Source organism: Dendropsophus ebraccatus, chromosome 2, assembly GCF_027789765.1.
Source record: "Dendropsophus ebraccatus isolate aDenEbr1 chromosome 2, aDenEbr1.pat, whole genome shotgun sequence".
In the NCBI taxonomy this organism is placed as follows: domain Eukaryota; kingdom Metazoa; phylum Chordata; class Amphibia; order Anura; family Hylidae; genus Dendropsophus; species Dendropsophus ebraccatus.
This window is the reverse complement of record NC_091455.1, coordinates 187,440,287-187,467,931: the sequence shown is the minus strand read 5'-3', so window position 1 is coordinate 187,467,931 and position 27,645 is coordinate 187,440,287. Positions and strand designations below refer to the sequence as shown.

At 41.6% G+C, this 27,645-nt stretch overlaps 1 protein-coding gene across 1 annotated transcript in view; it reads right to left on the bottom strand.

Annotated features, from left to right (window-relative positions):
• Positions 1-1,066: 1,066 nt before the first annotated feature.
• The window catches only part of DNAJB6 (DnaJ heat shock protein family (Hsp40) member B6), a 66,032-nt gene continuing 39,453 nt past the window's right edge, over positions 1,067-27,645 (bottom strand). The window contains exons 9-10 of the mRNA XM_069958894.1: positions 6,202-6,399; positions 1,067-1,717 (exon numbers count right to left, since the gene is read on the bottom strand). Of these exons, the coding sequence (XP_069814995.1) occupies positions 1,635-1,717; positions 6,202-6,399 (281 nt within the window). The 3' untranslated portion in view covers positions 1,067-1,634. The remainder of the gene's footprint in view (positions 1,718-6,201; positions 6,400-27,645) is intronic.

Below are 27,645 nucleotides of genomic sequence, written 5' to 3'. Positions count from 1 at the left end.
CTTCATTTTGCATTTTATTCTGCACATTTTCGTTTACACATCCCTTGAAGGTGAACCAGGCACCCTCCACTCTGCCAAGCAGGGGGCACCTGGTTAAATGCTAGAGTCTCCCATTGATTTCATAGGGGTTTGTTATTCAAGTAGAGCACTAGAGCATTGAAAAATGTTCGACTACTCAAGCATTTTAGTGCCCGCTCTAGAAACACTAATAATTACGGTTTCTCCACCTCTCCCTACGTACTAAACTGATCATTCACTCTTACTAAACTGCTTATATTGGGCAGTTCACAAAGGGATCAAGTGACAGCTGCCCCCAGGAGTCTATGGAGAGGGGAGGGGTTAGTGGCTGGAGAGGTACAGTGACAATCTATAAGGAATCATATCATCCCAGTGCTGGATTCACAGTTTAGTCTATAATATTCTCCATGCTGCTGCAGCTTCTGGGGGTGTGCTATAGAGGGCAGTATCCCTTCTTATGTGTGTGTGCAGTATCCCTTCTTATGTGTGTGTGCAGTGTATGGGAGACATCATAGAGGCTAAGATCCACTCACTAGATCAGAGAAAACTGAAAATTAGAAAAGAAGCCTGCAGAGGGGAAAGCTGAAATGCCATCTATATGGTCACAAATAGTGCTACTCCTCATTTATAGAGATGATCGAACATCGGTATTTTGCGGGTTTGAGTGAACCCTACAGCATTTGATTCCCAAAGCCTTCCCGTTCGGTGGGGAAGGAGGAGACAGCCCGAGTACCGCCTGAAATTCCGGGATACAGCCTAGGTAATAAGCTGTATCCCGGAATTCCAGGCGGTACCCGAGCTGTCTCCTCCTTCCTGACGGAATGGGAATCGGGAATCAAATGCTGCAGGTTCTAGAAGGTTCGAGTTCGCTTGAACCTGCAAAATCCCGATGTTTGATCATCTTCACTCATATACACACAGCTTATCCTAATAAAGAACCTGAAATGTCAGACCAGCTTCAAGTACTAGTTTCACCAAATAGTTGGCTTAGACTTTTGTAATATTTTAGCAGAATACTAAGAAAGACGCAATGAAAACTCAGACCATATTCCACATGAATCAGTGTGGCACATTTATTTCCAAGGCAGGGTACACAAGTTAAAAATTTTTAACAAGCATTGGCAAACCTTACCTACTGCCAAACTGAAACCCCATTACTACTAAGCATGTTGTATATATGTTTATGTACCGACTGCTTTATACACTAAAAAAAAAAAAAGAAAAGGAAAAGGAAAAACAAATATCTAGTGCAACCACAATATAATTTAAACCCCTTACAATTCTGGGAAATAACAAAAGCAACGACCAAACTCAAGGGCACCGCAATCTCTCCAACATCCAGTGAAGACGATTCCCTGTGCCGAGCATAGCTGTCTGACACTGCCTAAGCACAATGGAGGTACCAGCAGAGGGAAACTAATTCACAGTGTGTAGAAAGATGGGCCACCAGCATTGGAGCCATTTCTACTTTTTTTTTTTTTTTTCATTTTATTTTAGTCTAATAAGGTGACAAAGCTTCAGATAGAAATATATATATACAAGAAAAAAGATAGGTGTTGCGGCCATGGAACGGTGATGCTCTTCAGTGTACGGTATAGAGATCTTGGGGGTTCACATTAGTGGTACGGTTTGGAAGACTTGATTTTCTTTTGCTCCTCTCGATGCTTTTGCCGCTTTCTCTTGCTTCCTTCTTTGTGTCCTAAAGGGAAAAAATATCCATGAAAAATTTGACAGGTTGTAAGATTTATTATGTACATACGAGAAAAGGGGGCAAAAAGCATTAGCGATTCTTAACTTTACTGACCGTAAATTTTACCATTAACGTACTTGCATCCACTGTACCAGTCCACCACAGTTTGAGCTGGGAATGCTCTGCAGGTCCACAAAAAACAGATCGCTCCACATAATCTTCCGAAGCAACCCAACGAGTTGTGTCTGGCAGTGCACCTTGGCTCCATTAACCCCTAGACGACCCTGGACGTAGGGTTACGTCATGGAAGTCTGTCCCCAGACGACCCATGACGTAACCTTACGTCATGGGTGTTATTCCCGCTATGAAGCGCGCTCCGGAGCGGAGCGCGCTTCATAGGAGGTGGGGGCCGGCTGCAGTGAGCAGCCGGGACCTCACCGGTAATGACACGCTGCAGCGATTGCGCTGCCGCGTGTCATTAACCCCTTAAACGCCGCGATCGCGGCGCGACCGCAGCGTTTAAGTGTAAGTGACAGGGGGAGTCCCCTGTCACTTACCGATCGGGACCCCCGCAGTGTGACTGCGGGGGTCCCGATCGTTGAAACGGACTGCTGGAGGTCTCTTACCTGCCTCCATGCGGTCCGATCGGCGATCTGCTACACTGAGCCTGCACAGGCAGGCTCAATGAGCAGAGCGCCGATAACACTGATCAATGCTATGCCTATGGCATAGCATTCATCAGTGTATAAATCAAAGTAATGTATGTACAAGTCCCCCAAAGGGACTTCAAAAGTGTAAAAAAAAAAAAGTTCAAAACACTAACACACTACCCCAAAACCCCTCCCCCAATAAAAGTCTAAATCACCCCCCTTTCCCATTATATAAATAAAACATATAAAAATGAATAAATAGATAAACATATAATATACCATAGCGTGCGTAATTGTCCGATCTATTAAAATATAACAAGCGTCATTGCGACCGGTAAACGGCGTACACGAAAAGAGGGGAAAAAGTGCGCAGATTACCGATTTTATGTTACATTATATATTAAAAAAAATCAATAAAAAGTGATCAAAACGTCCGATCTTCACAAATATGGTATTAATAAAAACTAGAGATCATGGCGGAAAAAATGACACCCCATACAGCCCCATAGGTGAAAAAATAAAACCGTTATAAGCGTCACAATAGGCCCATTTTATTAATATTTAATTGCCAAAAAAAAGGATTTCATAAAAAAAAAAATATATAACATTAGAGAATCTGTGTAACCTGCATATGGTTGTGTTCGGACTGACCTATAGAATAATAGTGTCATGTCGCTGTTACCATATAGTGCATTACGTAGACACAGGAACCCCCCAAACGTTACCATATTGCATTCTTTTTTACGATTTATATCTTCATAAATAATATATTTGGAATTCCATCATACAGGTTATTGTAAAATGAATGACGCCATTACAAAGTACAACTATTCCTGTAAAAAACAAGCACTTACATGGCTTGTAGATAGAAAACTGAGAGTGCTAGAGCTCTTAGAAGGGGAGGAGGGAAAAACGAAAGCACTAAGATCAAAATTTGCGCGGTCCACTGGGTCATTTTGGGCCTGGTCCTCAAAGGGTTAAAGTGATTGAGCTGAGATGCAATACTACACACAACCCATGGACATCGATGGCACACTACTGTTGGCACAAAGTAGCCATGTCTGTCTACTTCTTCTCAATCCCCTAAATCTTATTGGAAGGGACAAGTGAAGATGTCCTCAAAGACTGACAAAATGATTAATGTGGCGATCTCCTTATTCGCGAGTCGTTTACATACCCAAGGAAACAGAGCCATGACTAAGGGCAAGCCAGCCCGAAACGCGTCGGCCTTTTAACAATATATGAAATAAAGATTATATTTTAAGTGAGCTGGAGAGAACTGTGGTTTTTCTGATACATTTATCACCTATCCATTTGATGAACGAGGTGATAAACCTTAGTGGGGTCTGCCAGCTGGGACACCTATTGACTGTAGAATAGCACCCTATTAGTGCCTTAAAGAAAACACATCGAGTTAAACTCTTGCCCATTCTTCAGATCAGTCCTCATTTAGTGAAACAACCGTCTTCTTCAGGGATGTTCTGCCAATCAGTGGGGATTCCACTGGATAGGTAATAAATGCTGGCTAGAATATCCCTTTAAGTCAACTAACCTTATTTTAAAAGCCCATACTAATCGCATAAGAACTAACAGTTGACGAATGATATCCTTTCATTTACACGCAGCACCTCTAATCCTTCCCACTTTTGTACTGCATGATATATGCCATGGTAGTCTATACTTCCACAGAGTACAGGGAATTACAGTATGTCATGCAGGGATTATTACTGTGAGTTAGGATAAGTGGAGGCAATGCAGTACCATGCCTTTTCTCCAGTTAGTATTAATGTTATGCAATTATGCATCTATTCCATCTCCATAAAACACACATACAGTCAGCTCGCCTATATTTGGATGTTTATGGCACTTGATATATTACATGACTTCATAACTCCATCAGGTCTGGATCTGCCCTCTGCACCTGGAGTTATGAGGCAAAAGGTGAAACGCTCAAAGTATTGCAGCCTGAAAGATCTCCTGCTGACTGCTGCTTCTTATTCTGCTGGCGAGCGTCTTGTAGAGTTGTTATAGAGCAGAATAGCGAGAACCATCATAAGCAACGGAGAGGATTACACCAGACTGCGCGGCTCTAAGGGCGGCTAGGATTAATTTATATCAACAAAGGACATGCTAAAGCCGACTGCAAGAACAACACACCAATTCCACTCTGCTACAACCAAGCCAAGGACTTGAGACCGACTGAGTAACACAGTGTTATTCCAAAGCTGCATGTCAGAGAAATACGTCAGGGTAAGAATCTTAGGATACACTTATTAGTAATATCCTCATTAAGGGTATGTTCACACATATAGCGTATACACTGTGGACATACCATAAAATCAATAATGAATCCACAGCATCAGGTGCAGGGTTTATGTAGAGAAACTCTGTAAGTACATGTTGTGAATTCCAAAGGGAGGCTTAAAGGGATTTTTTGGTTTATTTTATATTATTTTATTTGGTTTAAATATTTTTTTTAAAGGGTTAAGGTGGGGTTAATAGAATGAATAAAAACAGGTTACCCACCTACCTGACTCCCTTGCTAATTCTATTCCAAGACATACCAGGTTCCTGCTGATCTCAGCTTCCTGGTCAAATCCTAGCATACAGGAAGTGCCTGCTCAACCAATCAATGGCTGCCATAAACCATTTCCTGTGTGTCCTGATGGGACCAGGAAGAGGGTGTTCAGCAGGGACCTAATGCGAATAGCAGCAGCAGAAGAATCAGGCAGGTGAGTACTGCTTTTATTTGTTTAGCCAATATGAACCTTTAAAAGGGGTTATCCAAGAATAATAAAAAACATAGCTGCTTATTTACAGAAACAGTGCCACCCGTGTCCTCAGTTTGTGTGTGGTATTGCAGCTCAGTCCTACTTAAATTATAATATAGTTGTAATATAGTTTTAAGAGGACAGATGTCAAATGTGATGCTGTTTTTGAAACAAAGCAACTATGGGGCACATTTATCAATGAGCAAGCGTACACCACGGAAAGGGGTCAGTCATAGCCCCAGCTCGCCTGACGGGCACGCTGGGGGCGTGGCAACGCAGGGAGGAGGTGTGGCCTCCTACCACACCTAATTTATCAGGATACATGATTTGTATCGGTAAGCCTGTGCCAGGTGCCTTACTAAGAGGTGTATGCCAGTCTTTATAAATGTGCCCCTATGTCTTTCTAGCCCTGGATAACCCCTCTTAGATTAACAATTCAGAAGTGGAGCCTTTTTTTGGGGGAAATTCTGTACTGATCTATTTCCTTATAAATCTGCATACTGGACAGAGCTCTGCTTTATCAACACAGCTCCAAATCCCTTACATAGACATACAGAACAGAACATACCCGTTTCTGCAGCCACCACTATGGGAAGCTTACTGTATACTGGTTTACACTGGACTCAATACTATTACTACTACTACTGTATAGAGTTGTCTCCCTCTAGTGGTAGCTGCGGGCAGTCAGCATGTGATCTTTTACATGTCTACCTAAATACGGGGATATGACTGTGGAAATGGGACAAATGCAATTATATATAGCTGGGGTTTTTTTTACTTCTAAATACAAAAAAAAAACATGGATTATAATAATATCCTAAGTATACAATGCAGATAAGGGGGACAAAATTTCTCGTGATATCCCCAGGAAGACACTTGAAGAACAGTGACTTTTGTTAATGACTGCTGTAAAATCCATCTCTCTTTTTGTTTGAAGACCTGGAAACCTGGTTTTATTACAACAGAACGCAGCAGCGTTTGTGCTTTTTGTCAGGCAGTGTTGTACATTTACATGACTGGCTGATGTGCACATTGTCAACTGTAACCCCTTCCCCATTCTCTTTTTGCGCACCTGAGGAAAATAAGTGAGAATCCCCAATGAGGTTTGAGCCCCGCAGCCTATCGTCCTCCTCCTCATCGCTTATGTAGCTGTGACCGTGCCTGGAAAGGGCAGGTGGTCTGTGAGGTCTGGAAGGCCTACTGCTGGATGGCAAAGCGTTCTGTCCCCGACGTCTGCATTCTTCTGCAAGAGCTAGTTCATCGGCTACACCTGTAAGGGGAAAAACAGGGAGAGAAGGGTAAAAAATGTATTATATCTAAATGTTGTGTTATAATATGGCATTAAACAGATAACCAAGGCTTTCCGCACAGGAGCCATGAAGAGCATTCTGGAAACTGCAGTAAAAATAATATAATGTACTAACGTGATTTAGGCCACATGTCCGTGAAATATATCCGGATTTCTTATCAGGAAATCTGTATATATTTATGGTTACCCTTCAGTCCGGAAATTATAGTGCCTGTGCTATCTCTGTCTGGAATTCAAGCATGATGACCCCATAGAAGTCTATGGGAGCATGCGGAAATCCACCCATTTACCATATGTGCATCCGTAGCTATCCGGAATTCTGGACAAAGATAGGACAGGTTCTATATCAGGAAATCCGGATACATTCTGGACCTATAGGCATGGTTACCCTTCAGTCCGGAAATTATAGCGCCCGTGCTATCTTTGTCTGGAATTTCAGTATGATGACCCAATAGAAGTCTATGGAAGCATCTGGAATTCCAGCCCCAGTTTACGGATATGCATCCGGAATTATGAGCAAATATAGGGCAGGTTCTATAATTTTCCAAAAATTATAGAGCCAGTCCTATTTTTGTCTGGAATTCCAACACAGATGACCCCATAGAAATCTATTCATCTGGAAACAGGTCAGATTTCAGGATGCGCTGCTAGGCAGCCTGGGGAAGTACCGCCAGGTGCTGCTCCTGGTCCTAAAACTGTATGTGCAGATAAATTTTCCAAAAATTATAGAGCCTGTCCTATTTTTGTCTCGAATTCCGACACAGATGACCCCATAGAAATCTATTCATCTGGAAAACGTTCAGATTTCAGAATATGCTGCTAGGCAGCCTGGGGAAGTACCGCCAGGTGCTGCTCCTGGTCCTAAAGCTATATGTGCAGATAAATGTGGTTCTGTGATTGACAAGGCGAGGTGGGCCAAACCCGGGATTTATTTGTATGTTTCACTACCATGGTGCGCAGTGGGAGAGGGGGTAGACTTACTGTGTTATAGAGATTTATTTTTCAGGCAATGCTACATGGGAACAAAACTATGCAAATTTTCTCTTGTCCAGAAGAAGAAAAACTATTGCATACTAGAGAAATCAGAATTTCCTCCAAATGGAACAATCACATATCTGTAGATGTCATATGGTTGCCTTGGTGTACACATGGGTGACTCTTCCTTTTGTAGGAGATTCTGGTTTTGCTCCCTTCCAATTTGGAGGAGAGTCAATCTGCTCACCCCAATGTTTCACTCAACACAATGTCAACATTACCCCATTTCATGGAATAGACCAAACATTCATTGACAGTATTTTCTATCACGGCCAAATTTTTAACTAAAATAGGATTAAATGTAACAAAAAAATAACACTCTTAAAGGGTTATTCCCATATATATATATTGTTAAATCTTGTCAAGTTAAATACTTTTGCAAAAACATTTGTGTAGAGAATACATGGAGAAATGGCTTATTTCAGACGGCTATAAGCGGCCTCCTAATTTCTCAACAAACAGTAATTTCCTCATATTGTTCGGGCTTGAAAGAAAATGTAATTGTTTAAGGGTCAACGTAGCACGTACATTAGCTCCTGAGTGACAGCTTCTATTGTGGACTGGCAGATACGGATGACTGGTTACCCATATCTGTCAGATGTGTCCATCAGTGTTATAGATCAGCCTGCTCCTGCTGGGAGGAAGCCCCATGTGCTTTAAATGTATGGAGGCTTTGCATAATGAAGAATGGGCTTCAGACATATACAATCATAGTCAGACGGTATATACAATAATCAGATAGCATATACAATCATAGACAGCTTTTCCATTGCAAAATCTATATAACACTGCAATGCAATAAAACTAATTACTATACAATAGTTCTTTGCACTTACGGCTCAGGCGTTATATAACTGATGAATTATTAAACCGCTAGCAGGATGCAACATGTTTAACTTATATAAGGAATTCATTTGTTTTACTGAATATGTAATAAAATAACTCATGACACTGAGAAAGTATACGAAGAGCAGGTAAGAAAGACGCAATGCCCCAGGGGTCAAGGAACCTCCACCCTGAAAGAGTCAGTGAAAATCTTCTCATTTTTCAGCATATTCAATATCACACGATCAAGGTCACACCATATGAATGCATTAATATGGAAATCGGATAACCTGGCTATAGAGAATGCAGGTTGATTCACTACAACTAATATAATGGCTTTGAATGAGTTATAACAAATGATAGCATGGGAAAAAATCAGATGTCGGTGACATAAGCAGCAAGGGTTGTAAGTTTGCCGAACCATCGGTTCATGCATAAGACCATAGCACTTCTAAGTTGTAATACGGCATGCTCAGATTTCTATGGCCCTATAGGACCTCTAGGTTGTAATATGGCATGCCTAGACTTCTATGACCCCATAGGATCTCTAGGTTGTAATATGACATGCCTAGACTTCTATGACCCCATAGGATCTCTAGGTTGTAATATTTATACAACAATCCCACAAGTCCTAGGACCTGTGGGACTAGTGTATAAATAGAAAGATTGGACCCCCAGCCTCCAACTAGGAGGACTTGAGAAAGTTTAGGCTGTAACACGGCATGTCTACATTTCTATGGCCCCATAGGACCTCTAGGTTGTAAAATGGCATGCCTAGACTTCTATGGCCTCATAGCACCTCTAGGTTGTAATACAGCATGCCAGGACTTCTATGGCCCCATAGCACCTCTATGTTGTAATATGGCATGCCCGGACTTCTATGGCCCCAAAGAACCTCAAGGTTGTAATACAGCATGCCAGGACTTCTATAGCCCCATAGGACCTTTAGGTTGTAATACAGCATGCACAAATCACTATGACCCTGAAAAACAGATGTTTGTATTTAAAAGGCCCCTATACACCTTATACTTTTGTTTGCCACTGCTACTCGCTTATAAAGAGTGTATGGGGCTTTCCCGACGACCACCGACAGATGCTATCAGTGGACACAAGGGTCAGGCTTGATAGAAAAACACTGCCTGACCCCTTGGTTCTGGGAGAGAGAAGTCACAGTCAGAGCTCTCAAGCTGTGGCTTAACCCCCACATCCCTACAGAGAACACAGGAACGCTTGGCTATGTTGAATGTTTGTTTGGTCATCAGTTATTGAAGGTGTATGGTCACCGTAAGGCTTATGCATAAGAACATAGCACCTCCAAGTCGTAAAAAGGCATGCACAAAGTTCTACATTGTTGTGCCACCTCCAAGTTGAAATGCTGCATGCAAGACTTTTATGGCCCTGGACTACCTTGTGGAACTTGGTGCAGACTTCTATGGCCGTGGACCACCTTCAAGTTATAACACAGCATCCACAAAGTTCTACAGCCCTGTACCACCTCTAACTTGTAATACAGATTGCTCAGTCTTCTATGGCCTTCTACCACCTCCAAATGGTAACAGGGCATGCACAGATTTTTATGGCCCCCACTGTATATCCATATGCATCCAATATCGTAAATGCATAGGAGCAAATCTCTCTACCGTATGTAAGACCATATGGCGGCACACTCCATGAGATTCTGTGCAGGGATTGTGCAATTGAATATTTTATCCATTCGTCTTCTAGCATTCACAGGTTGCCATTTATTTGCTCACAAGGTGTCTCCTCGAGAACAGGAAAGGCACGGTAAGTGCAAGACATGACTAGTAAGAAGTCCTCCAAACCACGAGACATCTCAGCACCTTAAGGTGAGTAAATCAAGCAGTCATAATGATGAAGCACCAGATTTCATCATACACCGCAGACAACATGCGGGCCCTCCAGGACATGGTGCTGCAATGCGACTAATCATCCCGCCACATCTAATTACAGTCGCAGGTTTAGTAAATGATTACAGTACACCAGCATTAATCTTTATATCAAGGGGTTTTTTTTGTTTTTTTTTTTACTTTTTTCATCTTTACACATACATCTATCTTTAGGTCTAGGCCTACAGGATTCAGATTCTTAGTTACCATAGTAACCGTGAAGGGTAGACTACAATTACAGCAGGCACCAGCAGAGAGGACGGGAAGGAGACGCCTACGCTGGTGTTTAACCCCTTTATTTGCACACGGTTTAGTAAATATTTCCTTCGCTGCGATCATCCGGTCTTCAGTCTGACTATCAATGGTAATCCCATAAACCCTTTCAGCAAACATAATGCATTCACGGCTTGGTGCTGCTTATGAATAGGACCTCCATGACATTTTGTGATCAGCCGCAAGAGAGTCAGTATTAAACCAGGAGACACCCCCATGGCTCAGTAATCGGAGAACCATAGTCTATAGGTTTTATGTACATACAAGCAGTGAATTACAGATTTACATTGACTTATACAGCAGATAAGAGTGATCCACAGCTATAAACTTCCACACGTTTTAATGTGTACACACAACTGTGCAGATGATGGTGAAAATGTACCTGCCATGACGGCCCGCTGCCGAATCAGCATCCAGTTTCTCTCCTAATCAATAAATCCAGGTCTCTATAGATATAAGCACACAATGATACCATAATGTGAGCGGCCTCCTTTGGATCCAATGGGGGTCGTGTGCACTATGCTCTCAGTGCATGTTCATATCCATGGAAACCCCAACTTCTGGATTAAGAGACAAAACTTGATTGTTTCGATAATAAATTGTCTCTAAACACATACCTGCGGAGGTCCTGGCCTATGATTGACTGAGCGGCCTGTCAGCTAAGAGAAGCTGCAGCACGTGGTACCGGGAAGAGAGTAGAAGGAAGGAGGAGACCAGGAGGGCGGAGAGGTAATGCATGAACAGTTTACCTAAAGGGTTATCCAGCGCTACAAAAACATGGCCACTTTCCCCCTACTGTTGTCTCCAGTTCGGGTGGGGTTTTGAAACTCAGTTCCATTGAAGTAAATGGAGCTTAATTGCAAAATGCACCTGAACTGGAGACAACAGTAGGGGGAAAAGGGCCATGTTTTTGTAGCGCTGGATAACCCTTTAATCTTTAGCCACCCACCGTGCATCGCTATTACACTTTGCACAGTTGGTGGCCAATGATTTTAGGTCTAAACCAAAAGAAATGATCAGCCGATGACTGTTTCATCGGCTGATTGTTGTCTCTATTACACGCAGTGATTATCTGCCGTATCGGCTTGATTCTGCAATTATTGCTTTGTGTAATAGAGAGATTAGGCTAGGCACACACTTCCACCAGGTCTCTGATCAGGAAGCTATGTTGGAAGTTCAGTGTGTCATGCAAGATGTGAACAGACAAAAAATTACTGCATGTGTTAATTTATCTCTGCTCAAATCCCGCAAAATAAACGGACACGAAATGAAAATCTGACGGACCCCACTGAAGTCAATAGGATTTCTCAGTGTTCTCACACTGCTTCTCAGCAAGACTTAGGCTGGGTTCACACTATGTTTTTGCAATTCGTTTTTCTTCATGTTTTTGCAAAAATGCATGCAATTGTGTGCATCTGTTTTGATCCGTTTTTCCAATGTCTTCCATTATAAAAAAAAAGTATAAAAACAGATGCGTTTTTTTTAAACGTACACAAAAACGTAGTCAACCTCACTTTTGTGTCCATAAAAAAAAAATGGATCCGTTTTGATCCCTTTTTTTAAATGTGTGTCGGGAGAGATAGTCTCCAAACGAATGTCTGGCCGACATCATTTAAAGTATATGTCACTTTAAAAATACTACTTGTCCGTGCGTTTAATAATGTACCCTTTGTTTACATTATAGCTTGTTTTTCCTCCCTCTACTCTCCTTTTATTAGTGTGCCTCCCTTTGCACTTAGCGTTGTTTTGAACATGATGTTATTGTGCATTCTTTATATGTGGTATGTCTGTTCCGGCTATTTTATGAATGTATCATTCTTGTACTTAGTGCCTTTTATTCGTTGTTGTTTCTTTGTTATTAGTCCAAAAAAAAAAAAGTAAAAAAAAAAAAGCTCAAACACACAGTAAAAAGCCTTTGATGCATGTTTTAACGATCCTGAAAACGTTACAATCTTGAACAGAACTGCATGGTAACCTTGAACTTCAGAAGCAGAAGATGGACGGTTCACTTACACGGTCATTACTGCCTGAAACAAGCGCCGACCATCAGCTGATCGCAGGGATCTTGTGTAAAAGGCCAAAAAACCCAATAATGAGACTTCTTAAAAAAAGAAAGGAAGTGGTAGCCTTATGTCTTGTATCACCATTATATTTGGGTCTGTTTTCCTTTAAGGATCTCTACTCTCACACCTAATTCCATATACATCGCTATGACTGTCCAATAACCTAAAATATTTGAGAATCACTAATTCCTACTAATACTGGGTTCATGGAATTTTTGTATATCCTCTCCAGTTAGGAGGCTATATATGTATATATTTTGCGAGTGTATATATAACACACTAGAATATACTTTACATTACGAATGTTCTATAAACCTATTGCTAGAAATCCAGCAGCCTCTTTGTGTGAGCATTGCTCTCGCCTATGACCACGTTTTGCTATTTTTACATTTGTGATATTTGCTCTGGATTCTGTTCAGCATTTTTCTGAAGTTACATCTACTTCTTCCCTTTTAGGAATAAAAAAACAGCACAAAACAAACAAGTAAATATAAGGGAACATAGACCACTAGCGACAGTACAGGGAACAATTGTGACAGAAAGTGGTGCTTTTTTTATTCTTTTCTAAAATGTTACTGTAGTAGACATATCGAGTGTTTTATTGGTCAGGGTTTGAGTGTTCAGACTGTGACCGATCAGGAGAACGAGCCATTGCTTTCATCAATCTCTGTTCTTTTTGTTCCATTATAAGCCTATGGGGGCACTAGATGGAGATGATTGACAGCAGGAAGGTGGCTCAGTGGTGTTGCCTTGCCCCACTAAAAACAACCTGGAGTTTACATGTTCACCCTCCCTTTAATCATAGACTCATGTTACCAACAACGCAGGGAAGAATAAAAGATGTCCAGGCTTAGAAAAACATGGTCGCTTTTTCCAGAAACAGCATTAAAGTGGTTATCCAGCGCTACAAAAACATGGCCACTTTTTCCCCTACTGTTGTCTCCAGTTCAGGTGCAGTTTGCAATTAAGCTCCATTCACTTCAATGGAACTGAGTTTCAAAACCCCACCCAAACTGGAGACAACAGTAGGGGGAAAGTGGCAATGTTTTTGTAGCGCTGGATAACCACTTTAAGATAAAGATTGTATGTCAGACAAGAGCCAAGAAAAAAGGTCCGGCCATGAAATACAGCCATGCACATGAGCCCAACTTTGATGGGATCCTGGTAAAGCATTGATGAAAAATTGCATTGTCTTCACTGGTGCCTATTGAAAACCGGAAACTGTTGCTGACATACATAATAATAGCGCACACCTAGAGAAAGAGGAGTGGCTGCACCTCACACCCATGGTCTATATTAATGCCTCTAAACTATATTCGAAAACCAACGCCAGAATGTTGGTATATAATTTGAGCAAACCATATTGCCTCATGTACCACGTGCAGGTCCTCTAGCCCACATGAGTCCCTACACTAAAACAACACTGTGGCGGTGAGTGACCGCCAACAGGGGAGGGGAAGCCACAGAATGGCCCTGCAACCCCACTGTCACAGGACCACACCCCATGGGCCCCCCCACACACCCTGCCGGCGGAGAAGGTGGCCGCCAAGCAACACAAGTGTGAACAAGGTGTTACTACCAACGCACCAACAGTGTTGTTTCAGAGTAGGGACTCATGTGTGCCAGAAGACCTGCACGCGGTACATGAGGCAATATGGTTTGATCAAATTATATACCAACATTCTGGCGTTGGTTTTTAAATGTAGCCGAGAGGCATTAGTGTCAGCCATAGGTGTAAGGTGCAGCCACTCCTCTTTCTCTAGGTCTGTATACATAATAATAGAGTGCATATAAAATAAATTTAGGTTTAATGCACCTTAATACATTTGTGCTACGAGACAGCAGAACCATAACGGTCAGGATAACAAAACTGACATCCACCGATCTGTGCTTTAGAATCCTCAGACTACTTTACATTTCCATTTCTAGTATCTTCTAAGCAGCCGAATAGTTGTGGATGCATCACGCAGAACACAATGTTCCCCTGATTAGGAGCGCACAGCCAGATCAGTATTCATACAGCATGTACTCGCTTGCTATAACTGCATTACACTGATACACTAACACCAGAACAAGCCATGTGTCCAAGGACTTCCCAAGGCTTCAGTCCGAATATTCTAGACACCATCCAGAGTTTAAACTAAACTCAATGTAGTGCTGAGCACAGGCACATGTATATATGTTAGAGGCAAATGAGAATCATTTCCCGGGGAAGCTGAGGAATAGGAAGAATCACTGGCACCGGGCCCAGAATAGTGCAACAGAAACAACAAATCGGCATTCACCTGCCACTCCGACATAAGTGTGTGATATTAATACTAAAGAGGTCATACTACATAGTCCTGCTGAAATGGATGGTCACTTGCTTCTCTTTTTATAAACCATCAATATTCTGCCAAATAATACAATTGAAAGAAAAAGTAAGTGAACCCTGGATTCTAGATTGATTTCTTAATTTCTTAAAAAAAAAAAAAAAAAAAAAAAAGGATGACCCCAAGATTGATTTATCTGAGGCTAATGCTATAAGATGCTCACAATGTTTTGGTGGCTTTCTTTGAAGTGGCCTCTTATTGTTTAGTGTTTTTTGTGTTAGACTAGTGGTGCGTTTACACAGAAAGATTTATCTGACAGATTTTTGAAGCCAAAGCCAGGAATGGATTTAAAAAGAGGAGAAATCTCAGTCTTTCCTGGTGTATTTTAGTGAAAATAATCTTATGACGCAGCACCAGCATGGATTTATGAGGGATCGGTCCTGTCAGACTAATCTAATCGGCGTCTATGAAAAGGTAAGTTATAGACTGGACCTGGGGGAGGCTGTGGATGTTGTGTATCTGGACTTTTCAAAGGCATTTGATACTGTGCCGCATGAAAGGTTGGTCTACAAAATGAGGATGCTGGCACTCGGGGAAAACGTATGCAAATGGGTAAGTAACTGGTTGTGTGATAGAAAACAGAGGGTGGTCATTGATGGAACATATTCAGATTGGGTTTTAGTTACTAGTGGGGTACCACAGGGGTTAGTGTTGGGTCCACTTCTTTTTAATATTTTTATTAATGATCTTGTTGAGGGGCTACAGAGTAGAATCTCCATTTTTGCAGATGATACTAAACTGGGTAAAGTAATCAGTACAGAGGAGGATAATATCATATTACAGAGGGATTTGGAGAAGCTAGAGGCTTGGGCGGAGAAATGGCAAATGAAGTTTAATGTGGATAAAATGTAAGGTTATGCACTTGGGCTGTAGAAATAATAAGTACAGTTATGTGCTAAATAATAAAACACTGGGTAAAACTACTTCCGAAAAGGACCTGGGGGTATTGGTGGACAGTAAACTCAACTTTAGTGATCAGTGCCAGGCAGCAGTTGCCATGGCTAATAAAATAATGGGATGCATCAAAAGAGGTATAGATGCTAAAGATTAAAACATAGTTTTGCCTCTTTATAAATCACTGGTCACACCACATATGGAATACTGTGTACAGTTTTGGGCACCGATATATAAGAAGGACACAGCTGAACTGGAGCGGGTGCAGAGGAGGGCAACAAAGGTCATTAAGGGAACGGGTGGGTTACAGTACCAGGACAGGTTATCAAGCTTAGGGTTATTTACGCTAGAAAAAAGACTTCTTAGGGGTGATCTGATCACAATGTACAAATATATGAATGGACAGTACAGAGATCTTTGTAGTGATCTTTTTACTCCTAGGTCTGTAACCATGACAAGGGGGCATCCTCTACGTCTAGAGGAAAGAAGATTTCATCATCAGCATCGACGTGGGTTCTTTACTGTACGAGTGGTAAGACTGTGGAACTCTCTGCCACATGATTCATTAAATAAGTTCAAGGGAAGCCTGGATGCTTTTCTTGAACAATATAATATTACAAGTTATGGGCATTAGATTTCCGGTGATACGTTGATCCAGGGATTGTTCTGGTTGCCATTGGAGTCGGGAGGGAGTTTTCTCCCTGTGATGGGGCAATTGTCGTCTGCCTCATGGGGGGTTTTGCCTTCCTGGATCAACACAGTAGGATTTCCCTAGGTTGAACCTGATGGGCTCTTGTCTTCTTTCAACCTTATTTACTATGTTACTATGTTACCATTACGGGTCCAGTTACACAGAAAGATTATCTGACAGAGATTGGAAGCCAAAGCCAGTAATAGATTTGAAAAGAGGAGAAATCTCAGGCTTTCCTTTATGACCTGATCTGTTTATAGTCTGTTTCTGGCTTTGGCTTCAAATCTTTGGCAGATAATCTGTCAGATAGTCTTTCTGTGTAAATGGACAATAAGAGCTCTATTACACAGAGCGATAATCGGCCGAATCAGCCTATGTAAGAGTCAACGATCAGCTGATGAAACGATCATCAGCAGACCTAAAATCATCAGCTGCCGACTGTGCATCGCTACATATAACAGCCCAAACAGTTAATACTTTACCTGGTCTTCTCCAGTCTGCATGCTTCCCAGCACCACACGCTGCAGCTTTATAGCAGCCTGTCTGAGCTGACAGGCCGCTCAGCCAATGACTGGCCGCGGCGGTCCCAGCCAGCGATTGGCTGAGCGGCCTGTCAACCCAGACAGGCCGCTCTGAAGCTGTAGTGCTGGGATGCATACAGGGTGCAGGGCAAGACCAGGAGGGAGGACAGGTAAATTGTAAACTGTTTTGGCAAGTGCTGCACGGACATTGCTAACGATGTCTGTGCAGCCCAAGCTAAACGATTATCTGGCCGTGTAATAGACCCAGTAACCGAGCGCCGAACAGATCTGCGCTCGGTTACAATATTGATCGAGCCTTCATCTGCCCGAGTAATATGACCCTAAGGCTATATTTTTGCAGATCCGCATTTGTTGTTACTGAGATAATGTCAGTAATGGCCCCAAAAATGCAGATCCCATAGACCTCTATCGTTTTTCTGTGCCGCAATTACGGGAATTATGTGAACACGCACATAGAAAACATGGGATCTAAAATTTATCCGCAATTACGAAAAAATTTTGCGGATGTGTGAATGAGGTGACACATTTCGGCTGCATGTGGCTGACTGCTCTTGGGGCCCTACCTTAATGCCCTTTTCACATGTCAGTATATTTTTCAATTGAATTGTTTTTCGTCAGCAAAAAGTTGCCCGTACTGGATCCATATTGCATCCGTATTTCTGAAAGGGTGTACTTAATACTATGTCACTATATGCATATTGCGGATCCCATAGAGATCTACTGGTGTGTCCATGTAGCAATTTGTAGTCCGTATTAGGACCTGTGCTTTTTTTTTTTTGCGGCACGGATGACGGCTCTATAGACACCTACGGATGTGTGAATAGGGCCCAACAGTAGACACAGCAAAAACCTCAATCTATGTATATCTTGAGGCGTTACCTTTGGGTTCTTTCTTACCGCCTTTAGGATTACCCATTGTGCTTTTGGAGTGATCTTAAAGGGGTTATCCAGGAACAGAAGAGCACAGCTACTTTCCTGAAAAAAACAGCACCACCCCTGTCCTATGGTTAGGGTGGTCGCCATCTCTCCAGTTCAATATGGATAAGACCGTACTATAGGATAATATATGCACTCATGCGAGATTCCAACAATGGTGGTTATATACATGTGATACGGTGCAGGGCCGATTATTGAGGGGCTGATACTATTTGTAGTGGGGTGTGCAGGATCGGATATTGTAAGGTTTACTTCTGTTACACCATTATGAATTTATATATGTTTTTTAGTATTTATGCATCTGGGCATAGGGCAATTACTATGTGTTGAGTTCAAATCCCATTTGTTCTGTTGAGATGGTTACTTTTTACTGGGTTATCTTTTGAGCACAAATTACATCTATTATTGTTACGTTTCTATTTGCATACAAAAAAGATTTAAAGATTTTTACAACGGAAACATATAGGTGGGTTTCCAAAGATTGTGTAGACGGTATTACGGTATTTTTAATATTTTGGGATTGAGACCATTGTGGTTTGGCCGTCACACAGAACTTTTGGGGGAGATTTATCAAACATGGTGTAAAGTGAAATGGGCTCAGTTGCCCCTAGCAACCAATCAGATTCCACCTTTCATTTCTTACAGACTCTTTGGAAAATGAAAGGTGGAATCTGATTGGTTGCTAGGGGCAACTGAGCCAGTTTCACTTTACACCATGTTTGATAAATCTCCCCCTATGTGGATAATTGTATGTGGTATTGCAATTCAGCTCCATTCACTTAAATGGAACTGAGCTGCAAAACCCACACCAAAACGAAGGAAAAGAGTGGTGCTGCTTCCTATTACTAGGACAACTAACCTCGTTTTTTGACTTGTATAACCATGGATTGATGTACACCTTGGTCTTTACAATGCTTCGTAGCCATTCTGGCATACCTCTAAGGTTCACATTAACCAGTCTTTATGTAAAGTCTTTGGGGGAGATTTATCAAACATGGTGTAAAGTGAAACTGGCTCAGTTGCCCCTAGCAACCAATCAGATTCCACTTTTCATTCCTCACAGACTCCTTGGAAAGTGAAAGGTGGAATCTGATTGGTTGCTAAAGGCAACTGAGCCAGTTTTACTTTACACCATGTTTGATAAATCTCCCCCTTTCTGTAGACTTTGTGTGTCCTCCTTTAAAAGGAACAAATTCTTTGTGAGACGTACATTTCCAGTGTTATTTCCTTAATGGACACAACTCTCTGAGAAGTTGTGAACTCAGACCTTCAATATTTCTCCCTGCACAGTGGATGTTTACTCTACGTGCTAAATAAAAAACATGAACATTACTACCGTCTGTGTGTTAATAGTTTAGGTAGATTGTAATTTAGGTCACAGTGATATAAATACACTCTAACCACATTTTATTCGTAATCAATACCGGAATCCAGGTCATTTAAAAGGGCTAGCCTAATTTTCTCTAAATGGTAGACAGTTTTATTAGTACAGTCACTGGTATGTAAAAACTGTAATTACAATGAGGGATTGCATTGATGGCTATAGGGCTCACGTCTATGGCTAATCACATTCTGGCCTGAAGGTTACAATGGCCTATTCTGGGTCATCCTAAAACAGAAATACATTCAACATACAATGCCACAGACAGTGCTGAGCAGCAGTGAATATTTTACAGCTTATTTTTTATATTCTCCTATATTTGGTTGACACTTGAGGCAATTACTAGTTTCATATAAAGTTAAATTACGTTAAAAAACGCTTTAAAAAACAAACAAGCAGGTACTCACCTTGACCGATCCCACACCGATTCCCTGCTCAGACTCCAGCCAGCACCCTGGTCTTCCTTCTAGAGTGGACATCACATGACTTCTGCAGCCAATCAGCAGCATCCAAGGTTAAAAGGCATACTCCTGGCATCATAGATCAATGATGGGAGCTATAATGGAAAGATATGGCCCATGATCTCTAATGCTGCTGATTGGCTGCAGTTGTCACATGATATCCACTTCAGAAGAAGACCGAGATGCCAACTGGAGCCTGAATAAGTGATCAGAACAGAAATGAGATGAGGTAAGTTGCGGCTAGTTTTGAGGCCCTTAAAGGATCCCCGCAGTTCTTTGCCACTAGCCCTTAATTATTAACAGGTTTATCCATAAGAAATGAGCACAGCTACTTTCCTGCATAAACAGCACCACCTTGTCTTTAGGATGTAAGCAGTATTACTATTCAACTCTATTCACTTCAATAAAACAGAGCTGCAAACCCACACCCAAACCGATGACAAGATAGGTGCTGTTTCTGGAAGAAAACAGCCATGTTTTTCTAAGCCTGGACAACCCCTTTAAGCACAAGACTGCAAAATTCTACCTGTAAAACAGTGTGGTTTCAACTTGGTCCAGCAAAACACGACCAGCACTTAGTGTTGTTTTAAGTGCCGACATATGGAGGATTAAGAGTTTACTAGCAAGTTCATAAACTTCTCTTAACAGTCGTAAATCACAAAAGTAAGGTAATAAAAGTGAAGGCCTGGCCTTTAACAGCCTCTAATAAACGTGTAGATTTCTCTAGAAGGTTTCCTTATTATGAAGCACAATAGTCATCACAGACTATAAGAATAAGATTTGTTCTCGTTACACATTTGGCAATTGCAGTGAATCAACCATCTTTCCATCAAACATCCTCCAAAACCAGAAAAACCACAAGCTTCACCCCTAAGGGTATGTTGACATAGGCAGTTTCCTGTTCAAGAATCTTCGATGGTAACGTAATGGGGGATGTTCTCTGCTATTAACAGCTTTATCAACTAGACTCCCATTTGAATAACGTTGGCTGAAGAAGCCAAAGGTTGTATCCATGTTGTCCTGGACTCCATAGGGAGCGATATCCAACTTCTTCAGCCACCGGTGTTCAAATGCCGAACGATCGGACTCAAGCATGCTCACAGAGTTGCGTTCATCTCTTGATAACTTTCTTCAGAGAAGGGTTCATCTTATAGAGCAGGGATCCCCCAACTCCAATGACCAACAGGTCATGTTTTGAGGATATCCCATACAAAGAACACCTGTGAGAATACCTGATGCACTGATTATATCACTTGTGAAATGCTAAGAAAATCCTCAAAACATGACCTGTTGTTGGGCCTTGAGGACTGGACTTGTGGAACACTGTTGTAGAGAACCCTTTCACTGTCTTCTCACACAAAACTGTTGCTATGGAGTAGTACTATTACAATACTTCATGTGAGGTTGTGTGTATTGTGCCTTATATTTTAGCAGTATCCAATAAGAGTGATATTAGAGGAATAGCTGCCGGACACTTTCAGCACTATCCATTTTTAGGGTATATGACCACAGAGTAATTTGACTCGACTCGTCGCCGCTTCCCTCTCTGCCGGCTCCATTCTATGATCTGGTGGATTCCACTGTCCTCTTAAAGAACTGACATGTCAATTCTTTGGGCGGACGACAGAATCCGCCCAAGTATATAATGGAGTCTATGTGACGGTTGGAACTTCAAGTGGGAGTATGGGGGAGCGAGTAGCGGATTCCACGTGGAGTTTTCTGCAAGAACCTGTGTGCATATATCCGTAGGGAGAACAGATTAATCTCAACCAGTACATTTTTTTACGCAAAACAAGGCACAGGGGAATATGGAGTTAAGACAGGGATGGGGATATCAGCTGGTATCAGCAGCCAACACTCACTGTCACTGACCAACATCAGAAATTACTCACATGCCAGTCATGTAACCCTCTAAATGCCATGGTCAATAGCAATTGTGGCATTTTGGAGGTTGCTTGACAGTTGCCCTCACTGTCAGGGCTTCAATCAGCACCTCTACAAGGCAACTGCGGGATGTGGATGGGCTACCATTACAGTCCTTGGTCGCCTTGAACTTAACTATTACAGCCTGCACTAGTAGATCACTGATTTATCAGTTAAATGCAATAAAGTAATGTGCTTAAAAGTATAAGCAATCAAAATCTCTTATACAAGAGGGGCAAACAAATAAAAAACAACTATAAAAAAGTAAATACTTTTAAAAATATAACCCCATTTTGCAAATCTGAAAAAAAAACCATAAACATTATTGGAATTGCCACATGCGGAGTTGTCCATAGTAATAAATATAATGTTATTGATCCCAAACATTTATCAAGGCAAATTAGCTAAATTTCTACAATTTATGCCACGTTCCCGATTTCTCAGTTTTTGTGCCAGGAGGGAAGATGATTTTTTTAATTTTTGTGCAACAAATTGCACTGCAGTCCTCCACTGCTCCACTAACATAATTTTTTTTAGCCAAGTTGTTTAGGTAAAAAAATCACCTAATGATAATTTTTCCGCAACAAATGTTAAATTTTGTGCAGCCCACAAAAAAAATTCTGCCTGCTGAAAAAAAACAAAAACAAAAAAAAAAAACCTGCACATGATACATGCCCCCTCTCCTCATACAAAAACTACAGATTTTGGGTCACATTCCAGAAAACAATGGAATAACCCAAAATGGAATATACACTATAAGGGTATCAATAAAAAACTACAGCTTGCACAAAAAAAAGAAAAAAATTCACACAGTACTGTAGATGAAGAACAAAGTTATCGGAATTATAATATACTGATCTTGTGATGCAGCACATTTTTACGCCAAAAAAATCCCTTTTTTAAAAAAGTAAGTAAACAAAAAATATATATTGGGTATCATTGTAATCGTACTGACTCACAGAATAAGGATAACAGGCCTTTTCCTGTTTTGTTGTATATTTTCTGGCAAAATGTAAGTCCTGATATGGTTGTGTAGATGTATAAAATAAAAATAAAAAAACACAAAAATGAAAATGTCTAGGTCAACAAGAGGTTAAGAAAAATCTCAAACTCTCTGACATGAGCAGAAGCATGTGCAGCCCCCCAGGAGGTATTTCATCAGCATACTTTGTAGTGAGCCTGGGGACAGCTCTCCTATGGACGTGAATGTGAGGAGTACGCTTTCTAGTAGTTGGATAACTTTTAAAGCAGCAGCTGATCTCTGTCTCTGTGGGGTCTTCCACCGATCTTCCAGAAACATATCAGTAAATGTAGTAGCGTGTGGCAAGTATAACAGAGGTAAAAAAGAAACACAAGGCTTTGTGGACTAGTATGTCCTGCAGGAAGTGTATTCTTTCCAGTCTGACATGATACTTTCTGTTGCCACCTGTTTGTTAAGCTGGGTTCACACTACGTTTTTGCAATCCGTTTTTTTCATCCGTTTTTTTTGCAAAAAAAACGGATGAAATAAACAGATGCATTTGTGTGCATCCATTTTGATCCATTTTTCCATTGACTTCTATTGTAAAAAAAACGGATCAGTTTTTTTTTTTTTTTTTTACGGATACAAAAACGTAGCTGACACTATTTTTGTGTCCGTTAAAAAAAAACGGACCCGTTTTGATCAGTTTTCTTTTACAATGGAAGTCAAAGGAAAAACGGATCAAAACGGATGCACACAAATTTTTTCATCAGTTTTTGATCCATTATTTGCAAAAAATGGATGAAAAAAAAAACGGATTGCAAAAACGCAGTGTGAACCTAGTCTTACAGAAACTGTCCAGAGCAGTAGAAAACCTCTCCTGTACTGGACAGTTGCTGACATGGACAGAGTTGGCAGCAGAGAGCACTGTGTCAGACTGGAAAGAAAACACCACTTCCTGTAGGACATACAGCAGCTAATAGGTATTGGAAGAAGTAATTTACAACTCTGTATAACTTTCTGCTACTACTTTTTTTTCTGTGGAGTACCACTTTAAGAGCTACCTATTCAGAGAATAGGAGTCACGGTGGCTATCTTCATTTTGATTTATAGAAGTCAGGAAAAGGCCAAGTTGCTGACATAGAGAGACACTTTAGCCGCCAGCCAATTCTACATCTCTTCTTTTTGTTTGAAATGCTTGGCATAAAAAAGTCCCCAAATTTTGGGGGTGCTGGAGATATCCAGTGGCCCACACAGAACACAGGGGTTATACCAATGTCATGTCAAGTAATCTGCATTCGAGTGAACACAAAAAAGTGCACGTATAATTCCATCCTAACACTTTATAACTGTATTCCCACTTTTGGTGAAGGTTATTTTCATCAGTCTCGGTATACATAGTCAACGAGCTGTAAATGTCACGATAATATATAGATAACGTAAAACAGACTATCTGCCTCTAGCTTTGTATGGGAAAAGTGTTGGCCACTGCCTAGGAAACCATTAAACAAAATACGTATGTGCGGAGCTGTATGTTGTAGTTAAAACGGACAATTATATGATTTATCGGGAGACTTCCAGCTACTATGACAATACACTTACCCATAGTAATGTCAAAGACACATACAAAAGACAGCTAGAGAATGAGCGGCAAGTGTAATATACTATATATGAAAGGAGGGAATTTAGGAGAAGAATTTTATGACATGGAGCTAACTTTCGTATATTAAAGGGGCACTCTAGAGAGAAAAAACGTTAAAGGGGAACTATCAGCAGGTTAGACGAATCTAACCTGATGATATATCCTATACTGCACAGGAGACACCGAAGAGGAAGGTGTTTTTCAGGCTGACTTCTGGTCTTCATGGTCGGGTTTTTCCGAACCTGAATGTTCTGCATTTGATTACCAGTGGCTCAAGTTGGATGTAGCCTAAAGGCTGCCTGAAAAACATGGATAGAGCCGCGTCCAACCTCTTCAGGCACCGGGAATCACATGCCGCATGCTCGGATAAACCCGAGTGTTCAATGGCAAGCAAAAAGAGCACAACTTAAAGGAGAAGTCCAGAGAAATCCCCAATATACACTTGATATGGAAAATGCTTATAAAGTGCTTTCTTCCCTGCACTTACTACAGCATCAAGGCTTCACCTGCTGGATAACATGGTGATGTCACTTCCTGGATAACATGGTGGCGTCACTTCCTGGATAACATGGTGATGTCACGATCCGACTCCCAGAGCTGTGCTGTGGCTGCTAGAGAGGATGAAGGCAGAGGTATGCTCAGTGTCCCTCCAGTGCCCTGTGTCCCTCAGTGTCCTCCTGCCATCATCCTCTCCAGCAGCCACAGCCCGCACAGCTCTGGGAGTCGGGTCGTGACATCACCATGTTATCCAGTAAGTGAAGCCTTGATGCAGTAGTAAGTGCAGGGATAAAAGCACTTTATGTGCATTTCCCATAATAAGTGTATATTGGGGATTTGTATAACTGTTGGGGGGGCACTACAATACTTAAATAAAAACTTTCGTCGGACCTCTTTAACAAACTGGACATGGCAGTGATCACATGATTATCAGTGTTAAAACGATAATCGTCTGGTGTAATAGAAGACAATGATCACCCAAGCAGCCCCCGTGCACCTCTCTGAACCCCCCCCCCCCGGCTCTCACCCGCTTGCTCCCGACACGTGTAATAGTGCCGGCAGCGAGCGAGTGGTGACAGCGCTCGTTTGCTCCTCAATATCGCCCCGTGTAATAGGGGGGTTTAGACTACTAAGGGTATATAAGTTACTAAGGGTGTATAAGTTAAGCTAGCTATGCCCCAGGTCTCAGACAATCCGTTGAAGGAAAAACCAGCTGGGCACTTCCCTATAAGATGAAGCACGCCGGGGGATATATCAGACTTGGACCAGAAGATGAAAGAAAAGGTCTGGTTTATTTTTTGTGTTTCTGGGGATGTCCTCCGCCATTTATCAGGCTGATAGACAGTAAGCTCTTGTGAGCAGGGTGATGTCTAGCAGTCTCATTTATTCATGTTGTTTCTTCCATGATTTCCTGCTACATTCTGTATGTTAACCCCTATGATATGTTCAGCACTCTGGAATCATAAAATAAATAATGGACCTGATGAAGGGAGGAGGAGGCCCCCTATGAAACACATTATCTGTGCAAACAATAAACTAGAGTTATTCCCTCCAATCTGTCCTTCGGCGCACTATATGTTCCTGACCAGTATGTTTTTTTTTTCCTTCTACTGACCCTTTGGGACCTTGCTATTCTCCATCCTGCTCCATATCCAGGTGCTGGAACTGGCAGGTTGCATCCCTAAAATATCCTACAAGCTGTCAGTGGTGCGGTCTTCACAGCACAATCCCCTAAAGGCCCTATTACACGGGACGATTATCGTACAAAAAATCGTTATATCGTTGGAATTTAAACAATAATCGTTCTGTGTAATTGCAGCCAAAGATCAAAAAATTTTTTGTATGGCGTTGATCGTTGATTTAGATCTGAACCTAATATAAGCGTTAATCATTCGCTAATCGTTCGCTGTAATTCCACATTCATTCGCTCAAGTTCCGCATTTGTTCACTAATCGTTTAGGGTAATTGCACATTGTTCATTGTCTTGTCGGGATCAGAAAGAATAAAGGATCATAGTAACTATCTCAATAACGACCGTAACTAACGACTATCGTTCGGTGTAATATGGTGAACGATTTCAGGTTCACACGGACCTCATTTGCAGCAGATTTCATTCTGCAAGTTCTGCATCGATACGCGGTACATTCTCGCTCCAGAATATATCCCCATCTGCCTTATTAGCTAATCAGCTGACGGATTTTTAAACAAGCTCATACATACCTGCCCACTCCAGCTTGCTGCTCCGGCTCCCGGGTCACTGACGGCGCTCAGCCAATCAGTGCGCTCTCCCGCCGCAAGAATCAAGCCGGAGTGGGCAGGTAATGTATGAGCTTCTTCAAAGATCCGGCAGCTGATTAGTTAATAAGGCAGATGGGATAGATTCCGCAGAGAGAATGCAGAGGCCATAGGGCATAACTATAAGGATTTCGTTGTGGAACTCGCAGAGTGAAATCCGCCGTGAATGCGGTACGTGTAAACGCAGCCTTACTAAGCAAAGTCTTAACTTGGTAAAAGAACTTCACTTACTCCAACGTCATGGCGAATTCTAGGTTTTCCATTTGCTGAACACTTCTCTATATTTGATAAGATCTGTTTGAGCTAAAAGCAGCTGTTCTCATGAAAAAGCAATGTCTGGAATGCAGAGAAAAACACTGTCGCAACACGAAGTTTATAACATTCCAGATGTAATACAAGGAATCGCTACATAGATGCGGTCACCTTACTTTTCCTTACATTCTCTAAAAACGATCTACAGCGCATCGATAACATGGAGTCAGCAACCCCATATATAAGGAATGTATAGCAGAGAGAGGACCTCTGATCACAGTATGTCTACCGCTTATTAGATCTTATAGAGAGCCCGGCAAAGGGAATCTAGAGCTAACAATAAGTCCATGGCCAGATAGACTTATTATATTTAATGACCTGATGGTTTTCTCAGCACCAACATACAACTTTTTTTTAATTAGGGTCAAGTACCCAGAGGGCGCTCCCCAACACCGCAAGAGGCCAGACTTTTCCTACCTGAAAAACGTCCAACCAAGTGATTTTTCCGCTAAGCAGTCTTCTACTTTCCCACTGGTGTCTGGCACAAGCGCCATCCAGCTACCTTAACAGCTTTAATGGCTGTCAATCAAAGGCACGGGGTGGAGGATTGTGCAGCGATGAATTTAGAAAAAAGATCATATTCTGGATTTGAAAATGGGGCAACTAAAACATGATGCTATGGACTTAACTATAGCCTTACATTTCTTTAGGTGGGTCCGGTTTCCGATCTCAGCAAAAATACAGAATAGGCAAATTG